Source organism: Bufo gargarizans, chromosome 1 (assembly GCF_014858855.1).
Source record: "Bufo gargarizans isolate SCDJY-AF-19 chromosome 1, ASM1485885v1, whole genome shotgun sequence".
NCBI lineage: Eukaryota > Metazoa > Chordata > Amphibia > Anura > Bufonidae > Bufo > Bufo gargarizans.
In genome coordinates, this window is record NC_058080.1 from 737,682,420 (window position 1) to 737,701,677 (window position 19,258).

The 19,258-nt window shown below is 44.3% G+C and overlaps 1 protein-coding gene and 1 long non-coding RNA gene across 3 annotated transcripts; one reads left to right on the plus strand and one right to left on the minus strand.

The window, feature by feature from the left end:
* Positions 1 to 356: 356 nt before the first annotated feature.
* LOC122924920 lies at positions 357 to 1,564 on the minus strand. The gene is made up of 3 exons (XR_006387448.1): positions 1,510 to 1,564; positions 717 to 830; positions 357 to 402 (listed from the first exon to the last, which is right to left on the minus strand). It is a non-coding gene; the product is annotated as an uncharacterized LOC122924920 (long non-coding RNA).
* A 1,618-nt stretch (positions 1,565 to 3,182) lies between these two features.
* On the plus strand, positions 3,183 to 18,189 carry LOC122924910 (zinc finger protein 501-like). 2 transcript variants are annotated; one of them, XM_044276451.1, is made up of 2 exons: positions 3,183 to 3,237; positions 16,693 to 18,189. In XM_044276451.1, exons 1-2 carry the CDS (start codon positions 3,204 to 3,206, stop codon positions 17,907 to 17,909), a joined length of 1,251 nt encoding a protein of 416 aa, XP_044132386.1. In that variant the 5' UTR covers positions 3,183 to 3,203; the 3' UTR covers positions 17,910 to 18,189. The 2 variants fall into 2 exon arrangements, with proteins under 2 accessions (XP_044132386.1, XP_044132387.1); XM_044276452.1 differs by lacking the exon at positions 3,183 to 3,237 and adding an exon at positions 15,195 to 15,604.
* The last annotated feature ends 1,069 nt before the right edge of the window (positions 18,190 to 19,258 follow it).

Genomic DNA, 19,258 nt, shown 5'->3' on the forward strand with positions numbered 1-19,258 from the left:
CTGCACACACGTGTATACACTGCACATGACGGCTCTTACCCTGTGATATAAGAGGCTGGTGCTCCTCCATCATGGCCTCCTTGTACAGATCCTTGTGTCCTTCTATATACTCCCACTCCTCCATGGAGAAATAGACAGTGACATCCTGACACCTTATAGGAACCTGACAACACAATGACACCGTCATCACCCAGACCCCTCCAGTGCTGTTACTGGAGAATTTCCCAGCATTCCCAGCAGTGTCACCTCTCCAGTCAGCAGCTCCATCATCTTGTGAGTGAGCTCTAGGATCTTCTGCTCATGTATCAGGGGGTGAGGGGTCCTGCTCCCCCCTCCTGAATCCTGGAGATGGATGAAGGGAGTCACACAGTCCCCCGATGTCTTCTTCACTATTGTGTACTCCTGTGGATGGAGAGAGACACTTAGGGAATAAACCCTTCAGGGGCTATGTGCTCTCCTCCGGCCCTTTCCTCCTGGTACCACGTGCCTACTTACCTCCTCATGGCTCCTACAACATGACTACTGGTCACTGGTCACATGACACATCACTCACCATACTGGGGGCTGATCTTCAGGTTCTCCGTCACTTGGAAGGTCTGGAGGCCGTTCTCCAGGACCCTGGACTCTTCCTATCACTTCCTATGATGGATTCTCCTTCCCGATGTCTGACTTGTTACAGAATACAATAAAGAGGAGAGAAATCTAGAAAAGTTTACCTCTCCGCTCAGCAGGGAGATGATCTCCAAGGTGAGGTCTAATATTCTTCTGCTGATCTCCTTCCTGTCCATCCTTGGTGGCTCATTCAGGAGAAGGCTCGTATTGCTGGTTTTCTTCATGACGTTTCCAAATAAAAGGAATAAAGGTTAATCAGTGAGTTTCATGTCCCCGATAATGAGGCTGAGAAAAAGTACAACTCATCCCGCAAAACTCAGACCCTCATAAAGCTGCACTGACGGGAAAACCCTGAGCTCCGGGTGTATCTAAGCTCCTGGCAGTGAAAACCTCATTCACACGGAGCAGATTCTCTCATCCAGCACAGAATGATGACAACCCCCATTACCCCCACTACTACTCCCCCCATCATACTAATCTGAGGAGCGGAGAAGGATTCCCTGTGTGTAAGGCTACATGCACACGACCGTATGTGTTTTGCTGTCCGCAAATTGCGGATCAGCAAAAAAAATAAAAAGGGGGATGACATCCGCATGCCATCCGTTTTTTTTTTTTTCGGATCCATTGGTACAATGCCTAAAACGGACAAGAATAGCACATGTTCTAATTTTTTTTTTGAGCGGCTATGGAACGGATATACGGATGCGGATAGCACACAGTGTGCTGTACGCATATTTTGCGGACCCATTGAAATTAATGGGTCCGCATCCTATCAGCAAAAAATAAAAAGGAACGGAAACAAAATACGTTCGTGTGCATGAGGCATAACGGAGCAGAATCTCCAGAGGTGACATGTCTGAGCTCTCCACCACACTGTCTCCTCACAGCTCATCTTACCTGCAGGCTGGAGGAATGGCTGATACCAGAGAGAACAAGAGCCCTGACTACCGACCAGGACCTGCCCAGTATCTGCTGCACTGCCAGAGCTGAAGGACCTGCGGTGACGTCACCGTCATGTGATCAGTGCAGGGGCGGGGCTCAGCAGTGAAGAGAATAAGAGGTGGTGAAGGACCTGGGTTAATGTCACTGTCATGTGATCAGTGCAGGGGGCGGGGCTCAGCAATGGTTAGAAAAGGACCTATAGTGACATCATAGTCATTTGACCAATGCAGGGTAGGAGTCCGCCCCCTGCACTGATCACATGACGGTGACATCAACCCAGGTCCTTCAGCTCTGGCAGTGCAGCAGACACTGGGCAGGTCCTGGTCGGTAGTCAGGGCTCTTGTTCTCTCTGGTATCAGCCATTCCTCCAGCCTGCAGGTAAGATGAGCTGTGAGGAGACAGTGTGGTGGAGAGCTCAGACATGTCACCTCTGGAGATTCTCCTCCATTACACACAAGGAATCCTTCTCCGCTCCTCAGCTTAGTATGATGGGGGGAGGAGTAGTGTGGCTAGTGGGGGTTGTCATCATTTGCTGGCCCCTGACTGTCCTGGTGAAGGGCCACTGCATCCAGGAGGAGAATGAATGGAGCGGGGGCCCGGCCTGAGCTCAGCTCTCTCCAGTCTCTTCTCTAGGAGTTGTGGACACAGCTGAGCACAGCCCAGAGGTCGGACCTGCATCTATCAGACATTTATCTCCTGTGGAGCCAACAGAAATCTCCATGGTGGGGCCCCTGGAATCCATGTGGTGGGGGCTTTGAGAAGCGGGGCCCCTCCAGGCTCAGGAAGTGCGGTTCTGGAGGTGACATCTGGTCTTGTCCCCTGGATGATTTCCTCTCCTCTCCTCATAAAGGCGCCTGCAGTACTAGAAGCCTCCAGCTCCTCCAGTTCTCTCCTCTTCTCCTGAATGACCACCAAGGATGGACAGGAAGGAGATCAGCAGAAGAATATTAGACCTCACCTTGGAGATCATCTCCCTGCTGAGCGGAGAGGTAAACTTTTCTAGATTTCTCTCCTCTTTATTGTATTCTGTAACAAGTCAGACATCGGGAAGGAGAATCCATCATAGGAAGTGATAGGAAGAGTCCAGGGTCCTGGAGAACGGCCCCCAGACCTTCCAAGTGACGGAAGATCAGCCCCCAGTATGGTAAGTGATGGATCATGTGACCAGTGACCAATAGTCATGTTGTAGGAGCCATGAGAAGGTAAGTAGGCACGTTGTACCCAGGAGGAGAGGGCCGGAGGAGAGCACATGGCCCCTGAAGGGTTTATTCCCTAAGTGTCTCTCTCCATCCACAGGAGTACACAATAGTGAAGAAGACATCGGGGGACTGTGTGACTCCCATCATCCATCTCCAGGAGTCAGGAGGGCGGAGCAGGACCCCTCCCCCCATCACAGAGCCTCCCCATCACCCCCTGATACATGAGCAGAAGATCCTAGAGCTCACCCACAAGATGATGGAGCTGCTGACTGGAGAGGTGACACTGCTGGGAATGCTGGGAAATTCTCCAGTAACAGCACTGGAGGGGTCTGGGTGATGACGGTGTCATTGTGTTGTCAGGTTCCTATAAGGTGTCAGGATGTCACTGTCTATTTCTCCATGGAGGAGTGGGAGTATATAGAAGGACACAAGGATCTGTACAAGGAGGCCATGATGGAGGAGCACCAGCCTCTTATATCACAGGGTAAGAGCCGTCATGTGCAGTGTGTACACGTGTGTGCAGTGACATGTAATGGAGGAGCACCAGCCTCTTATATCACAAGGTAAGACCCGTCATGTGCAGTGTATACACGTGTGTGCAGTGACATGTAATGGAGGAGCACCAGCCTCTTATATCACAGGGTAAGAGCCGCCATGTGCAGTGTATACACGTGTGTGCAGTGACATGTAATGGAGGAGCACCAGCCTCTTATATCACAAGGTAAGAGCCGTCATGTGCAGTGTATACACGTGTGTGCAGTGACATGTAATGGAGGAGCACCAGCCTCTTATATCACAAGGTAAGACCCGTCATGTGCAGTGTATACACGTGTGTGCAGTGACATGTAATAGAGGAGCACCAGCCTCTTATATCACAGGGTAAGAGCCGTCATGTGCAGTGTATACACGTGTGTGCAGTGACATGTAATGGAGGAGCACCAGCCTCTTATATCACAAGGTAAGAGCCGTCATGTGCAGTGACATGTAATGGAGGAGCACCAGCCTCTTATATCACAGGGTAAGAGCCGTCATGTGCAGTGTATACACGTGTGTGCAGTGACATGTAATGGAGGAGCACCAGCCTCTTATATCACAAGGTAAGAGCCGTCATGTGCAGTGTATACACGTGTGTGCAGTGACATGTAATGGAGGAGCACCAGCCTCTTATATCACAAGGTAAGAGCCGTCATGTGCAGTGTATACACGTGTGTGCAGTGACATGTAATGGAGGAGCACCAGCCTCTTATATCACAAGGTAAGAGCCGTCATGTGCAGTGTATACACGTGTGTGCAGTGACATGTAATGGAGGAGCACCAGCCTCTTATATCACAGGGTAAGAGCCGCCATGTGCAGTGTATACACGTGTGTGCAGTGACATGTAATGGAGGAGCACCAGCCTCTTATATCACAGGGTAAGACCTGTCATGTGCAGTGTATACACGTGTGTGCAGTGACATGTACTGGAGGAGCACCAGCCTCTTATATCACAAGGTAAGAGCCGTCATGTGCAGTGTACACGTGTGTGCAGTGACATGTAATGGAGGAGCACCAGCCTCTTATATCACAAGGTAAGAGCCTTCATGTGCAGTGTATACACGTGTGTGCAGTGACAGAGGATGCCACTATAATAGCTGTTACCCTTATCTCATTGGTCACCACAGGGTATTACTAAGAGCACCGATGAAACTGACACACTGCACCCAAATGTTGAATGTTTAATTAAAGACATATAATAAAAGGACACAGGAGGTCATTTACAGAACAGAATTACGTCTAAATTAGGCGTATTTCCAGCGTATATAGTATAACACCCCCAGCCCCACATAGTATATAGCAGTGATGGCAAACCTATGGCACGGGTGCCAGAGGCGGCACTCAGTGCCCTCTCTGTGGGCACCCGCACCCTGGAAGAAGTCTATGCCTTAGACTTTTTCTGCCTTTCATCAGCGCAGGGCATGCTATGAATGGCACAGACAGCTCACTGAATGTTGGCAGAATATTATAGATAAATGATAAAGTACATTGAAGATATGTTATATTAGTATTCAGGGTAAATGTGTCACGGCGGACGGGATATCAGACATACAGATAAACTAGCAAACCAGGCTCTAGGCGAGAAGCAGGGGAAGGGTCACCTCCTAGCAAATCCCTGACTTCTCTCCCTGCTCTGCTCAGCCCACATTCAGACCTTAATGGTAGAAAGAAAGTGTCCTCGTGCCTGGGCTAAAACACCCTAGATTCCCTGAGATGGTGAAAAGGGGAATAGGAGCAGCTTGCTCGCGCAGTACCTGGATGGGAGAGATGACACCAACACAATCAAGACAGCAAACAACAAAAACTGAAATCACACTTATCTTTTCTGAGCTGGAACAGACAACCTTCCTTCCTTACCTCCAAGGCCAGAATGATTTCTATAACCCGCTCAGAGCACTGGGATAGAGAGCTATTTAAACTAATGACCCCACCCAGTGCACCTGATGGGAGGCGGATCCAGCACGGCTCCAAAATAAAAAACTAAACATGTGCTGCTATTCTGGCCGACCTCCCGTGTACCATTTACTGAAGGGAACCCCGAAGAATTCTAGAGCCGAGAATCTTGGAGATCTCGAACTCCAAGTTTCCATCGACCAGAACAGGAGGAGGAGGCAATGGCGATGGTTTCACGTATTTTTTCAGTAAAGACCTGTGGAACACATCATGGATCCTCCAAGTCTGCGGAAGATCCAACCGAAAAGCTACAGGATTGATCTCCGCAGATATTTTGTATGGACCAATAAATCTTGGACCCAGTTTCCAAGATGGCACTCTCAATTTGATATTTTTAGTGGACAACCACACCAGATCACCCACACACAGGTCCGGACCAGTCACGCGTCTCTTGTCAGCCATTCGTTTATACCTCTCACCCATCTTCTCCAAATTCCCTTGGATCCTCCGCCAGATGGAAGACAAGGCAGAAGAAAATCTCTCCTCCTCTGGCATCCCAGAGGAACCAGTCCCAGAAACGGTACCAAACTGAGGATGAAAACTGTATGCGCCAAAAAATGGCGACTTACCCGTAGACTCCTGCCTACGGTTATTCAATGCAAATTCTGCTAGGGACAAGAATGAGGACCAGTTCTCCTGATTCTCAGCCACAAAGCACCTCAAGTAGGTCTCCAGGTCTCCGCACAAGAGTCTTGGCGTTAGGCAGACTAGTTAATGTTATAAAGTGAGCCATTTTACTGAAACGGTCAACTACCACCAAAATCACTGTTCTCCCGGAGGAACTCGGCAGATCCGTAATAAAGTCCATAGACAAGTGCGTCCAAGGACGAGACGGAATAGACAAAGGAAGAAGTGAACCAGCCGGTCGAGTATGAGCAACCTTTGACCGAGCACAGGTTTCACAAGCTGTCACGTAATCCTCAATGCTCTTACGTAACCCTGGCCACCAGAACCTCTGGGACACCAGATCACAGGTGGACTTGCCACCAGGATGTCCAGCAAGGACAGTATCGTGATGTTCCTTGAACACCTTGTATCGCAGACCCTCAGGAACAAACCTCCCTGGGGGACAAGAACCAGGAGCCCCCTCCTGGGCTCCCAACACCTCCATCTCCAATTCAGGGTACAGAGTGGAGACCACCACCCCATCAGCCAAAATCGGAGCAGGATCCTCTGAATCACCTCCCCCAGGGAAGCTGCGAGACAAGGCATCTGCCTTGACGTTCTTAACCCCAGGGCGAAAGGTAACCACAAAATTGAACCTGGTAAAAAACTGTGACCATCTGGCCTGTCTAGGGTTCAGACGCTTGGCAGATTGCAGGTAAGCCAAATTCTTATGGTCTGTATATACCGTAACGGGGTGAGACGCCCCCCTCCAACCAGTGACGCCATTCCTCAAAGGCCAACTTGATAGCCAACAACTCTCTATCTCCAACATGATAATTCCTATCGGCAACCGAGAGCTTCTTGGAGAAAAAGGCACATGGAACCCATTTGCCTGGGGATGAACCCTGCGACAGCACCGCTCCAACCCCCACTTCTGATGCATCAACTTCCACAATGAATGGCTGAGACACATCCGGCTGCACCAGAATGGGAGCAGATGCAAAACGCTCCTTAATAGCCGAAAAGGCCTGCAATGCCTCATCCGACCAGACAGACGTCAGCGCCCTTCTTAGTCATATCAGTGAGAGGTTTTACAATGGTAGAATAGTTTGAAATAAATTTTCTATAATAATTCGTAAACCCCAAGAACCGCATCAAAGCTTTCTGATTCTGTGGTCGGTCCCATTCGAAAATCGCCCGGACCTTTTCGGGGTCCATACGAAAACCAGAATCAGAAAGCAAATATCCCAAGAACGGAAACTCCTGCACCGAAAACAAAAACTTTTCTCCAATTTACACACGGAGAGTTTTGATATAACAATACAGTCATGTGAAAAAATTAGGACACCCTTTGAAAGCATGTGGTTTTTTGTAACATTTTTAATAAAAGGTTATTTCACCTCCGTTTCAACAATACAGAGAGATTAAAGTAATCCAACTAAACAAAGAAAACTGAAGAAAAGTCTTTTCAAGATCTTCTGTAAATGTCATTCTACAAAAATGCCTATTCTAACTGAGGAAAAAGATAGGACACCCTCACATGTATTCCCTCTTAAATTGGCTCAGATCTCACACAGGTATATCACACCAGGTGCACATAATTAGTAGATCGTTACTCTGCATGTTGAATGAGGCTTGCCCTATTTAAACCTCAGACATTTAGTTTGGTGTGCTCCTGACTGTTGAAGTGAGAGTGAGCACCATGGTGAGAGCAAAAGAGCTGTCAGAGGACTTCAGAAAAAAGATTGTAGCAGCCTATGAGTCTGGGAAGGGATTTAAAAAGATCTCAAAAGATTTTGAAATCAGCCATTCCACTGTCCGGAAGATAGTCTACAAGTGGAGGGCTTTCAAAACAACTGCCAACATGCCCAGGACTGGTCGCCCCAGCAAGTTCACCCCAAGAGCAGACCGCAAGATGCTAAAAGAGGTCTCCAAAAACCCTAAAGTGTCATCTCGAGAACTACAGCAGGCTCTGGCTACTGTTGATGTAGAAGTACATGCCTCTACAATCAGAAAGAGACTGTACAAGTTTAACTTGCATGGGAGGTGTGCAAGGAGGAAACCTTTGCTTTCCAAGAGAAACATCAAGGCCAGACTGACATTTGCCAGAGATAAAGTTGACAAAGACCAGGACTTCTGGAATAATGTTCTTTGGACAGATGAGTCCAAAATTGAATTATTTGGACACAACAGCAGAGGACATGTTTGGCGTAAACCAAACACAGCATTCCAAGAAAAGAACCTCATACCAACTGTGAAGCATGGAGGTGGAAGTGTCATGGTTTGGGGCTGCTTTGCTGCAGCAGGACCTGGTCAGCTCACCATCATAGAATCCACGATGAATTCTACTGTGTATCAGAAGGTGCTTGAAGAACATGTGAGACCATCAGTTAGAAAATTAAAGCTGAAGCGGAACTGGACCATGCAACATGACAATGACCCAAAACATACTAGTAAATCAACCAAAGATTGGCTGAAAAAGAAGAAATGGAGAGTCCTGGAATGGCCAAGTCAAAGTCCAGATTTGAATCCCATTGAGATGCTGTGGGGTGACTTGAAAAGGGCTGTACGTGCAAGAAACCCCTCAAACATCTCACAGCTGAAAAAGTTCTGCATTGAGGAGTGGGGTAAAATTTCCTCAGACCGATGTCGAAGACTGGTAGATGGCTACAAGAACCGTCTCACTGCAGTTATTTCAGCCAAAGGAGGTAACACTCGCTATTAGGGGCAAGGGTGTCCTATCTTTTTCCTCAGTTAGAATAGGCATTTTTGTAGAATGACATTTACAGAAGATCTTGAAAAGACTTTTCTTCAGTTTTCTTTGTTTAGTTGGATTACTTTAATCTCTCTGTATTGTTGAAACGGAGATGAAATAACCTTTTATTAAAAATGTTACAAAAAACCACATGCTTTCAAAGGGTGTCCTAATTTTTTCACATGACTGTATATATTTATTGTAACACATAAAACTATCTATTCTGACATATTATAATGCATAGCTAAAATCTATAAATTACATTGATACAGTAGATATATAAAAATATAATATAAAATAAAAATAAATTCCCTATATTTGACCAATGGGTCAGAGTCTTTTGAAACAAATGATAATTGATAAAGTGCTTCACATGCTCGGCGTAATGTATTGTTGCTGCAGAGTCAGTATGATGATAAATTCACTATTAGTAATAGAATATATAGATCGCAGTTGTTTTACTCACTGTTTAAGCACTGCCGATTTGATTGTAACACTGGTGGCGTCCCACGAGTGATACTAATCTCTATAAGTTACGGTGTAATAGGAATTTCCACCGAGTCTATGTGGATATCAGGTCTGGGATCTTCAGTGATGTGTAAAGCTGTGCTGTCGTAGAGGCCGCTCAATGGTATCTTTATGCTGCGCTATTTCTTTGTATCACGCAAGCTATAGAGTCACCAGGTGCGCTTCTCATAGATTGCCGACAGGTATCCAGCTTTCCTTTAAGAAGGTATATTCTCACCGATCCCTTGGCTCTTGGTTCCTTTTCTTTAAGCGCTTAAATCTTCTGATTCTGTGTCTTATTTCATGGGATTTACCATACGCGTTTCAGAGTGCTCCGACTCCTTCCTCAGTGGCTAAATTTCCCATAGAAATGACCCATTTTTATATCCACCTACACAGGTGCAGTCTAAATTAATTAGCTTCAATTATGTGCAGGAAATGACGTGGATGATTGGATTTCACAATATACCACATCTTGGATTTCACAATATAAGAACATATATATGGTTATAAAGCTTGTTTTAATCTATGTTAAAAACATATTAAATAATCAAGTGAATAGATATGAATATATCGCTAAAAGATTCAATTAATATATGCAATGTCGGAAATAAATATCCTCATATTGTACATTTGGTGGGATGGAGCAGGAGAGCTGGATTAAAACCGCATCGCTTGCTAGGCGATAATTCTGCATTTTACATATTGCGGTTTTCATTGTCAACTTGCGTTTTTGCTATAATTCAGCTCATATCTACCCATACTCATTATTAAGGGATGATATATGCCCTATAAATCTATTTGTCAGTAGATAAAGTATATACATCTGTGAAATAAATCTGTAAAGTCAATAAATAGCGGGACTAAATAATCAGGTGTATAGCGTCTTTCCCAGAGACTTAATGCATATAGATATAAATATACAAAAATACATACAAAAGTATAGCATATATATTTTTCTTTCATTTCTCCAAATTTTTCTTTTAATATAACAATGCATAAAATGCATAAAGCATATCTTCAGATTTTCCAATTATACTATATGTAATGGTATGTTCATACAGGTGTTTGGGCAAATCTTCAAAGAAGTGTAATGAGTGGGTAAATCCCATGAAATAAGACACAGAATCAGAAGATTTAAGCGCTTAAAGAAAAGGAACCAACAGCTAAGGGATCGGTGAGAATATACCTTCTTAAAGGAAAGCTGGATACCTGTCGGCAATCTATGAGAAGCGCACCTGGTGACTCTATAGCTTGCGTGATACAAAGAAATAGCGCAGCATAAAGATACCATTGAGCGGCCTCTACGACAGCACAGCTTTACACATCACTGAAGATCCCAGACCTGATATTCACATAGACTCGGTGGAAATTCCTATTACACCGTAACTTATAGAGATTAGTATCACTCGTGGGACGCCACCAGTGTTACAATCAAATCGGCAGTGCTTAAACAGTGAGTAAAACAACTGCAATCTATATATTCTATTAATAATAGTGAATTTATCATCATACTGACTCTGCAGCAACAATACATTACGCCGAGCATGTGAAGCACTTTATCAATTATCATTTGTTTCAAAAGACTCTGACCCATTGGTCAAATATAGGGAATTTATTTTTATTTTTATTTTATATTATATTTTTATATTTTTATATATCTACTGTATCTATGTAATTTATAGATTTTAGCTATGCATTATAATATGTCGGAATAGATAGTTTTATGTGTTACAATAAATATATATTGTTATATCAAAACTCTCCGTGTGTAATCCAAGTGCTGGTGTGCCCTACTATTTTATATTTCTTGTCATAAATTTTAGAGGAGTGGGTGAATCCTCTTGTAGGAGCTCCCATACCATTTTTGACTAGTAGGTGAGCCCTCTCCAACCTATACTTTTTCTCCAATTTAGCATATAATTTATTCTCCCGAAGGATCGTCAAAACCTGTCTCACATGATCCTGATGGGTCTTCAGATCGGGAGAGTGAATTAAAATGTCATCCAGGTAAACTACTACGAACCTCCCCACCAAATGATGAAAAATGTCATTGACGAATCGCTGAAATACCGCTGGCGCGTTCGTCAACCCAAAAGGCATAACCAGATTCTCAAAATGACCCTCGTGCGTATTGAAGGCCGTTTTCCACTCATCCCCTTCCTTGATTCTGATCAGATTGTAGGCCCCTCTCAAATCCAACTTGGAGAACACCTTGGCTCCAATAATCTGATCAAAAAGGTCAGAGATCAAAGGCAGGGGATATGGATCCAGGACCGTAATACGGTTCAATTCCCGGAAATCCAAACACGGTCTCAGCGATCCATCCTTTTTTTTTTTACAAAGAACAAACCTACTGCCACCGAAGACTTAGATGGCCTAATATGACCTAATATGACCTTTTGCCAAACTCTCGCATTACCTCTCTTTCGGGTTGAGAGAGGTTGTAAAGCCGAGACTTTGGCAACTTAGCCCCTGGGATGAGATTAACTGGACAATCATAGTCACGATGAGGGGGCAGTTCCTGAGCCCCACCCTCCGAAAAGACATCTGCAAAATCTGAGAGGTATTGAGGTAAAGCCGTAGTGGACACACCAGAGATAGATGTGCCCAGACAATTATCCAAACAAAACTCACTCCAACCAATGATTTGTCTCGCTTGTCAATCTATAAATTGGGTTATGTTTAGTCAACCATGGTAACCCCAAAACTATAGGAGCTGGCAAATCCTTCATGACAAAACAAGACATAATCTCAACATGTGAATCACCCACCCTTAAGTGAATACCATGAGCAATGTGAGTGAGACTCCTTTGAGAAAGAGGGGAAGAATCAATTGCAAAAACCCGAATCTCTTTTTCTGAAGTGCAAGTACTTAGACCCAGACTCTGAAGAAAAAGAAAGTCAATCAGGTGTAACCCAGCACCACAGTCAAGGAGCACCTCAACAAAAATCTCTCTTGATTCTAGCGCCACCATAGCTGGAAGGAGAAAATGGGAATTGCAGGGAGCTTGCATACCTGCCTGCTCTACCACACCATTAACACCACCAAGAGTCAGGACATTTTTTATATTTTTTTCTCTTCCACCTGCGGTTTAACGAAAGGACAAGCCAAAACAAAATGACCACTTTTCACACAGTAGTAACACAGTTTGTGCAATCTCCTAAAGTTTCTGCTATCAGAACGGCAAGAAACCTGACCCAGCTGCATGGGTTCCTCCGCTACCCCAGAGCTACCTGTAACATCACCCGGGGAGGCAGTCGAGACGAAACCACTCACAGAAGGGATCTCTTGCGCGGAGGGAGCCCTACTCCTTTCTCTGATACGTCTATCTAACCGTACTGCTAAAGACATGGCATTCTCCAAAGAATCTGGGTACTCATGAAAAGCAAGGGCATCTTTCAATCTCTCAGATAACCCCTGACAAAACTGACTACATAACACAGGATCATTCCACTTTGATTCGGTAGCCCATCTCCTAAACTCAACACAGTAAGCCTCTGCAGTATGTTCACCCTGAAATAAATTACGTAATCTCGATTCCACCATCGAGACCCGATCTGGGTCATCGTAGATTAATCCCAGGACCTTAAAAAATTCCTCCACCGACCGGAGGGCCCGGGAACCGGGTGGCAGAGAAAAGGCCCAGGATTGCGCGTCCCCCTTAAGCAGAGAAATGACTATACCTATCCTCTGACTTTCATCACCCGAAGACGATGGACGCAGCCGAAAATATAATTTGCAAGACTCTCTAAAATGGACAAAGTCATCTGTCCCCCCTGCAAATCGATCAGGAAGAGCAACTTTAGGCTCCACATAAATTTGACCTCCTCCTGATGCCAGAGCATTCTGACACTGTGACCGAACCACGTAGCTCCGCAACCTCTAGGGATAGCTCCTGCATGCGGTCAACTAACGCTTCAATTGACGCCATCACAAAGCCGCTGAGCAATGACAGTCAAAGTATGGCGGGTTATAATGTCACAGCGGACGGGATATCAGACATACAGATAAACCAGCAAACCAGGCTCTAGACGAGAAGCAGGGGAAGGGTCACCACCTAGCAAATCCCTGACTTTTCTCCCTGCTCTGCTCAGCCCACATTCTGACCTTAATGGTAGGAAACGAAGTGTCCTCGTGCCTGGGCTAAAACACCCTAGATTCCCTGAGATGGTGAAAAGGGGAATAGGAGCAGCCTGCTCGCACAGAACCTGGATTGGAGAGATGACACCAACACAATCAAGAAAGCAAACAACAAAAACTGAAATCACACTTATCTTTTCTGAGCTGGAACAGACAACCTTCCTTCCTTGCCTCCAAGGCCAGAATGATTTCTATAACCCGCTCAGAGCACTGGGACAGAGAGCTATTTAATCTAATGACCCCACCCAGTGCACCTGATGGGAGGCGGATCCAGCACGGCTCCAAAACAAAAAACTAAACACGTGCTGCTATTCTGGCCGACCTCCGCAAATAGTCAGAGCAGGGCATGACAAAATGGCCATGTTGGCACTTTGCGATAAATAAGTTTTGGGTTGCAGTTTGGGCACTCGGTCTCTAAAAGGTTACCATCACTAGTATATAGTATAACACCCCCAGCCCCACACAGTATATAGTATAACACCCCCAGCCCCACACAGTATATAGTATAACACCCCCAGCCCCACACAGTATATAGAATAACACCCGCAGCCCCACACAGTATATAGTATAACACCCCCAGCTCCTCACAGTAAATAGTATAACATCCCCAGTCCCACACAGTATATAGTATAACACCCGCAGCCCCACACAGTATATAGAATAACATCCCCAGTCCCTCACAGTATATAGTATAACACTTCCAGCTCCTCACAGTATATAGTATAACACCCCGAGTCCCACACAGTATATAGTATAGAAAAATCCACAGCACTCTTCAATTCAGGTGACAAAACCGGGTACTTTATTAGTAACCGCAGCCTACAGATAGCAATGTTTCAACCATCTCTGGTCTTTCTGAGCTTGAAAAAGATCAGAGATGGTTGAAACGTTGCTATCTGTAGGCTGCTGTTACTAATAAAGTACCCGCTTTTGTCACCTGAATTGAAGAGTGCTGTGGATTTTTCTATTATTTGCTACCTGACGGGACCCCCAGCCAGGATCCCCATCCGCGGGCACCATCTCGACAATTTTTCTATTGGCATTTGTCCCCAAATTGGGACCTGGAGTGCTGCTTACCCCATTTTTGTCTACAGTATATAGTATAACACCCCCAGCCCTTCACAGAATATAGTATAAAAACCCCAGCCCCACACAGTATATAGTATAACACCCCCACAAAGTAGATAGTATAACACTCCCACACAGTATATAGTATAACACTCCCACACAGTATATAGTATAACACCCCCAGCCCCACACAGTATATAGTATAAAAAACCCAGCCCCACACAGTATATATTAAAACACCACCACACAGTATATAGTATAACACCCCCAGCCCCTTACAGTATATAGTATAACACCCCCAGCCCCTTACAGTATATAGTATAACACCCCCAGACAGTATATAGTATAACACCCCCAGACAGTATATAGTATAACACCCCCAGCCCCACACAGTATATAGTATAACATCCCCAGCCCCACACAGTATATAGTATAACACCTCCAGTCCCTTACAGTATATAATATAACATCCCCAGTCCCTTACAGTATATAGTATAACATCCCCAGCCCCACACTGTATATAGTATAACACCCCCAGCCCCACACTGTATATAGTATAACACCCCCAGTCCCTTACAGTATATAGTATAACACCCCCAGCCCCTTACAGTATAACACCATTAGCCCCATACAGTATATAGTATAACACCCCCAGTCCCTTACAGTCCATAGTATAACACCCCCAGTCCCTTACAGTCCATAGTATAACACCCCCAGTCCCTTACAGTCCATAGTATAACACCCCCAGCCCCACACAGTATATAGTATAACACCCCCAGTCCCTTACAGTCCATAGTATAACACCCCCAATCCCCCATTTGACTCACAAAACACCACTACACGGCCAGAAAATTAGCGTTTGGTGCGCAGTATCAGAAACACGAATAGTGGTCCCATTTTTCTTAAAATCAACTGTGAATACCACAATTCACATGGACGTCTTAGAACAATTTTACAACCAACTAACACCAGAAGAAAAAATGCCCTGTCAACAAGATGGGGCAACATGCTGCACCTTAGGGAACTCACTGGCACGGGTTTGTGAACTGGTTACTGAGGAGTGAACTGAGCAAGGAGTTATGGCCGCCACATTCCCCAGACTTGTCCACATGAGATTTTTATCTGTGGGAAAATTTAAAACAGAAAGTGTCCACTAACAATCCACATCGCTTGGAGGAATTCAAGGATAACGCCATCCGCAGCAACAGCCAACAGAATCCGACCTGCCCAGAGAGGCAGAGACCTGAACGGGGACCACTTTCAGCATCTTCTGTGACTTGTGGGTAATTAAAAAAAATAATAATTTGCTCCTCCATATTGTCATACTATCGCTGGAGGGGGGCTACCTATTCGTGGGCCACCCTGTATATGATTGGCGGTGGTTCACAGTTTGTGTGGGTAGTTTGAGTGGCTAGGGCCACTCTGAGGCATCAGGCCCTGAGTGGCCACCTAAAATGCCTATATTATGATCTGCCACTGCTCAGGGGTGTAGAAGGATTGAATACAAGAAATGTCCTTGAGCTGAAAGTGGCAGTTAGAGGTAAGGGTTTGAATGTGTGGTTTGAAGGACAGGGCAGTATTTTATTTTTTTAAACAAAGCCAGAAGTGCAAAATTAAAGGGTTTCTGTCACCTGAAAAACGGGTATTAAGCTGGCTGACATTAGCGATGTGCTAATGTCAGCTGAACATAACTATATTAGTGCCATCTCACTGCCTGAAGCCTTTATTGAGAAAAACAAACTTTTATAATATGCTAATTAGCCTCTAGGAGCAGGGGGGCATTGCACCTGCTCCTAGAGGCTCCGTTTGCCCACCTCTTTTCACGACCTTCTTTTCTTGATTGACAGGGCCAGGGCAGCGCTGCTCTCCTCCCGCCGCCCGTGTCTGCAGTGTAAATCTTGCGCCGTTCAGTATTCGCCGCAGTAAGGAAGCCAGCAGCCACCGAGCGTCCTTCCCTCACGGCGCAATATTTACACTGCAGACACGGCCAGTGGGAGGAGACCAACGATGCCTGCCCCTGTCAATCAAGAGTAGAAGGTGCGTGAAAAGAGGTGTGCAAACTGAGCCTCTAGGAGCAGGTGCAACGCCCCCCCTGCTCCTAGAGGCTAATTAGCATATTATAAAAGTTTGTTTTTCTCAAAAAATGCTTTAGGCAGTGAGATGGCACTAATATAGTTATGTTCAGCTGATATTAGCACATCGCTAATGTCAGCCAGCTTAATACCCATTTTTCAGGTGACAGAACCCCTTTAATGACTTCCTGCTTATGTCTAGTTTCCGCTGGATCAACTTCCAGCCTAATAGGAACATTATTCATTTATCTACTCTGTCAGTTGAAAAAAAAATCACATTCAAATTTTTATCTTCCCAGAGAATCCTGATAAACAGTTTGAGGGAAACGACATGTTATTGCTAAATTATAAAGTAGAAGATGAAGATATCATGCTGCGCTCTACAGGAGAAAACCTCATCACCCTTAATGTACATCCAGGACTTCACAGTACAGATATGTTGTATAATACTCCTAATCTGGAGGAACCTTCTCCTGACCAATCACAGATTGTTACAAGTACAGGTCACAGAAGGCGTAAAATGTTTCAAAGTGGTAAAGAATTCAGAAAAAGATCATATCTTTCTACAAACAAAAGAATTCACACAGGAGAGAAACCATACTTCTGTTCAGAATGTGGGAAGCGCTTTACATATAAATCGCATCTTATTATACATGAGAGAATTCACACAGGAAAGAAACCATATTTATGTTCAGAATGCGGGAGATGTTTTACACATAAAGCAGATCTTGTGAAACATGAGAGAATTCACACAGGAGAGAAACCTTATTCATGTTCAGAATGTGGGAAATGTTTTACAAATAAATCAAGTCTTGCTGAACATGCAAGAATTCACACTGGAGAGAAGCCGTTTTCATGTTCAGAATGTGAGAAATGTTTTATAAGTAAATCAAATCTTTTTACACATCAGAGAAGTCACACAGGACAGAAACCATATTCATGTTCAGAATGTGGTAAATGTTTTACAGTTAAAGCACATCTTGTTAGACATGAAAGAATTCACACAGGAGAGAAGCCGTATTCATGTTCAGAATGTGGGAAATGTTTTACACAAATATCAAATCTTGTTACACATGAGAGAAGCCACACAGGAGAGATGTATTCATGTACAGAATGTGGGAGATGTTTTACAAATAAATCAAGTCTTGTTAGACATGAGCGAATTCACACAGGGGAGAAGTTATGTTCATGTTCAGAATGTGGGAAATGTTTTACACAGAAATCAGATCTTGTTACACATGAGAGAATTCACACAGGGGAGATGTATTCATGTTCAGAATGTGCAAAATGTTTCACAAGTAAATCAAGCCTTCTTAGACATGAGAGAATTCACACAAGAGAGAAGTTGTTTTCATGTTCAGAATGTGGGAAATGTTTTACCCAGAAATCAAATCTTGTTACACATGAAAGAAGTCACATCGGAGAGAAGCCATATTCATGTTCAGAATGTGGGAAATGTTTTACACGAAAATCAAATCTTTTTAGACATGAGCGAATTCATACAGGAGAGGTGTAATACTGAAATGTTATAAGAGCAGAAAAGAATTTAACCCAGTTATTTATAGAATTAACCCTTTTAGCCCGTTTTTTTGTTTTTGTTTTCTACTCCCTGCCCTTCTGGGGCGATATCTTTTTTTTATTTTTCCGCTTACATAGACATATGAGGTCACTTTCTAATTCCAAAATGGATGAAATTGGAAAAAAGAACACCATTCTGCAATATTTTTATGGGTTTTGTTTTTACAGCACTCTTGATATGGAAAAAATTACCTATTACTTTCAGTACGATTACGGAAATGCCATATATCTGTAGTTTTTCTTGCATTTTAATACAGAAAAAAATTAAAGACTTCGAAAGATGAAATTTCATTTTTGTGGGGCGATCTGTTCGAATTTTTTTATTTTAACTTTTTTTGCACTTTTTTTTATTGTTCCACTAGGTAACTATGACAAGCAATCATTAGATTGCTATTCGTATAGACTCCAGTGCATTAGCATTGGAGTGTATGACATATGCAGCTATGGTGCCCACTGCACGTCGGAGCAGGTTCCATGTTTAGAGTCCCGGCCAATGCTGGTCAGTAAGGGGTTAGAGTTGGGGCTACATGACAACATGTGTCACAGCAAGCCTTAGAATAGTCATTGAACTTGTTTGTGCAGCTGTTTTATAGCTGCTATTTGTAAGAAAACAGCTAAATCACTGAAAAGTTACAGTCAAGATGCAGTTACCGGTGACTTGCATTTTGTTCTATGATGACCTGCAACCGAAAATCCAAATGTTGGACATGATATCTTAATATCTTTGGACATATGCTGCAGTGTAGCTCCAGGCTAACAGTCAATAAGAAAATGTATATTTTGGGTGAAAATATCCTGGATCTGCCAGAATACTAAATTATACTGAAGAGAGTGTAGAAGATGAATTGTCCCCATGACCCTTGCTTCTTATCACTGTATTCACACCTCCGCCCACACTGCAGGAGAGTCCAGAGTGACATGGGGGAGAAGTAACGACGCTCCATGTAATAGTTTTCTAATGTATGTGGACATATTAATATTTCTATTTGCTCCAAGACAGCGTCACCATTGTTACTAAAATACATTTTCTTTTCCACTTATGACCACACCAGTAAAGGTTGTACCCCTTGACCTTCTGGGGACAGGAAACTTAAAGGTCCCCTCCTACCTCCAGTGTCCTTCCTGTCCTTAATGAGGACAGATGCAGAGAGGGTCCTTACGAGACCCTATGAGCAGGGGCGTAACTACCATAGTGGCAGACCGTGCGACTGCTATGAGGCCCATAGCATGAGGGGGCCCAGTCTTAGTTGGGATAATCTCTTCTACTGGAGGTGAAAACTTGGTCAG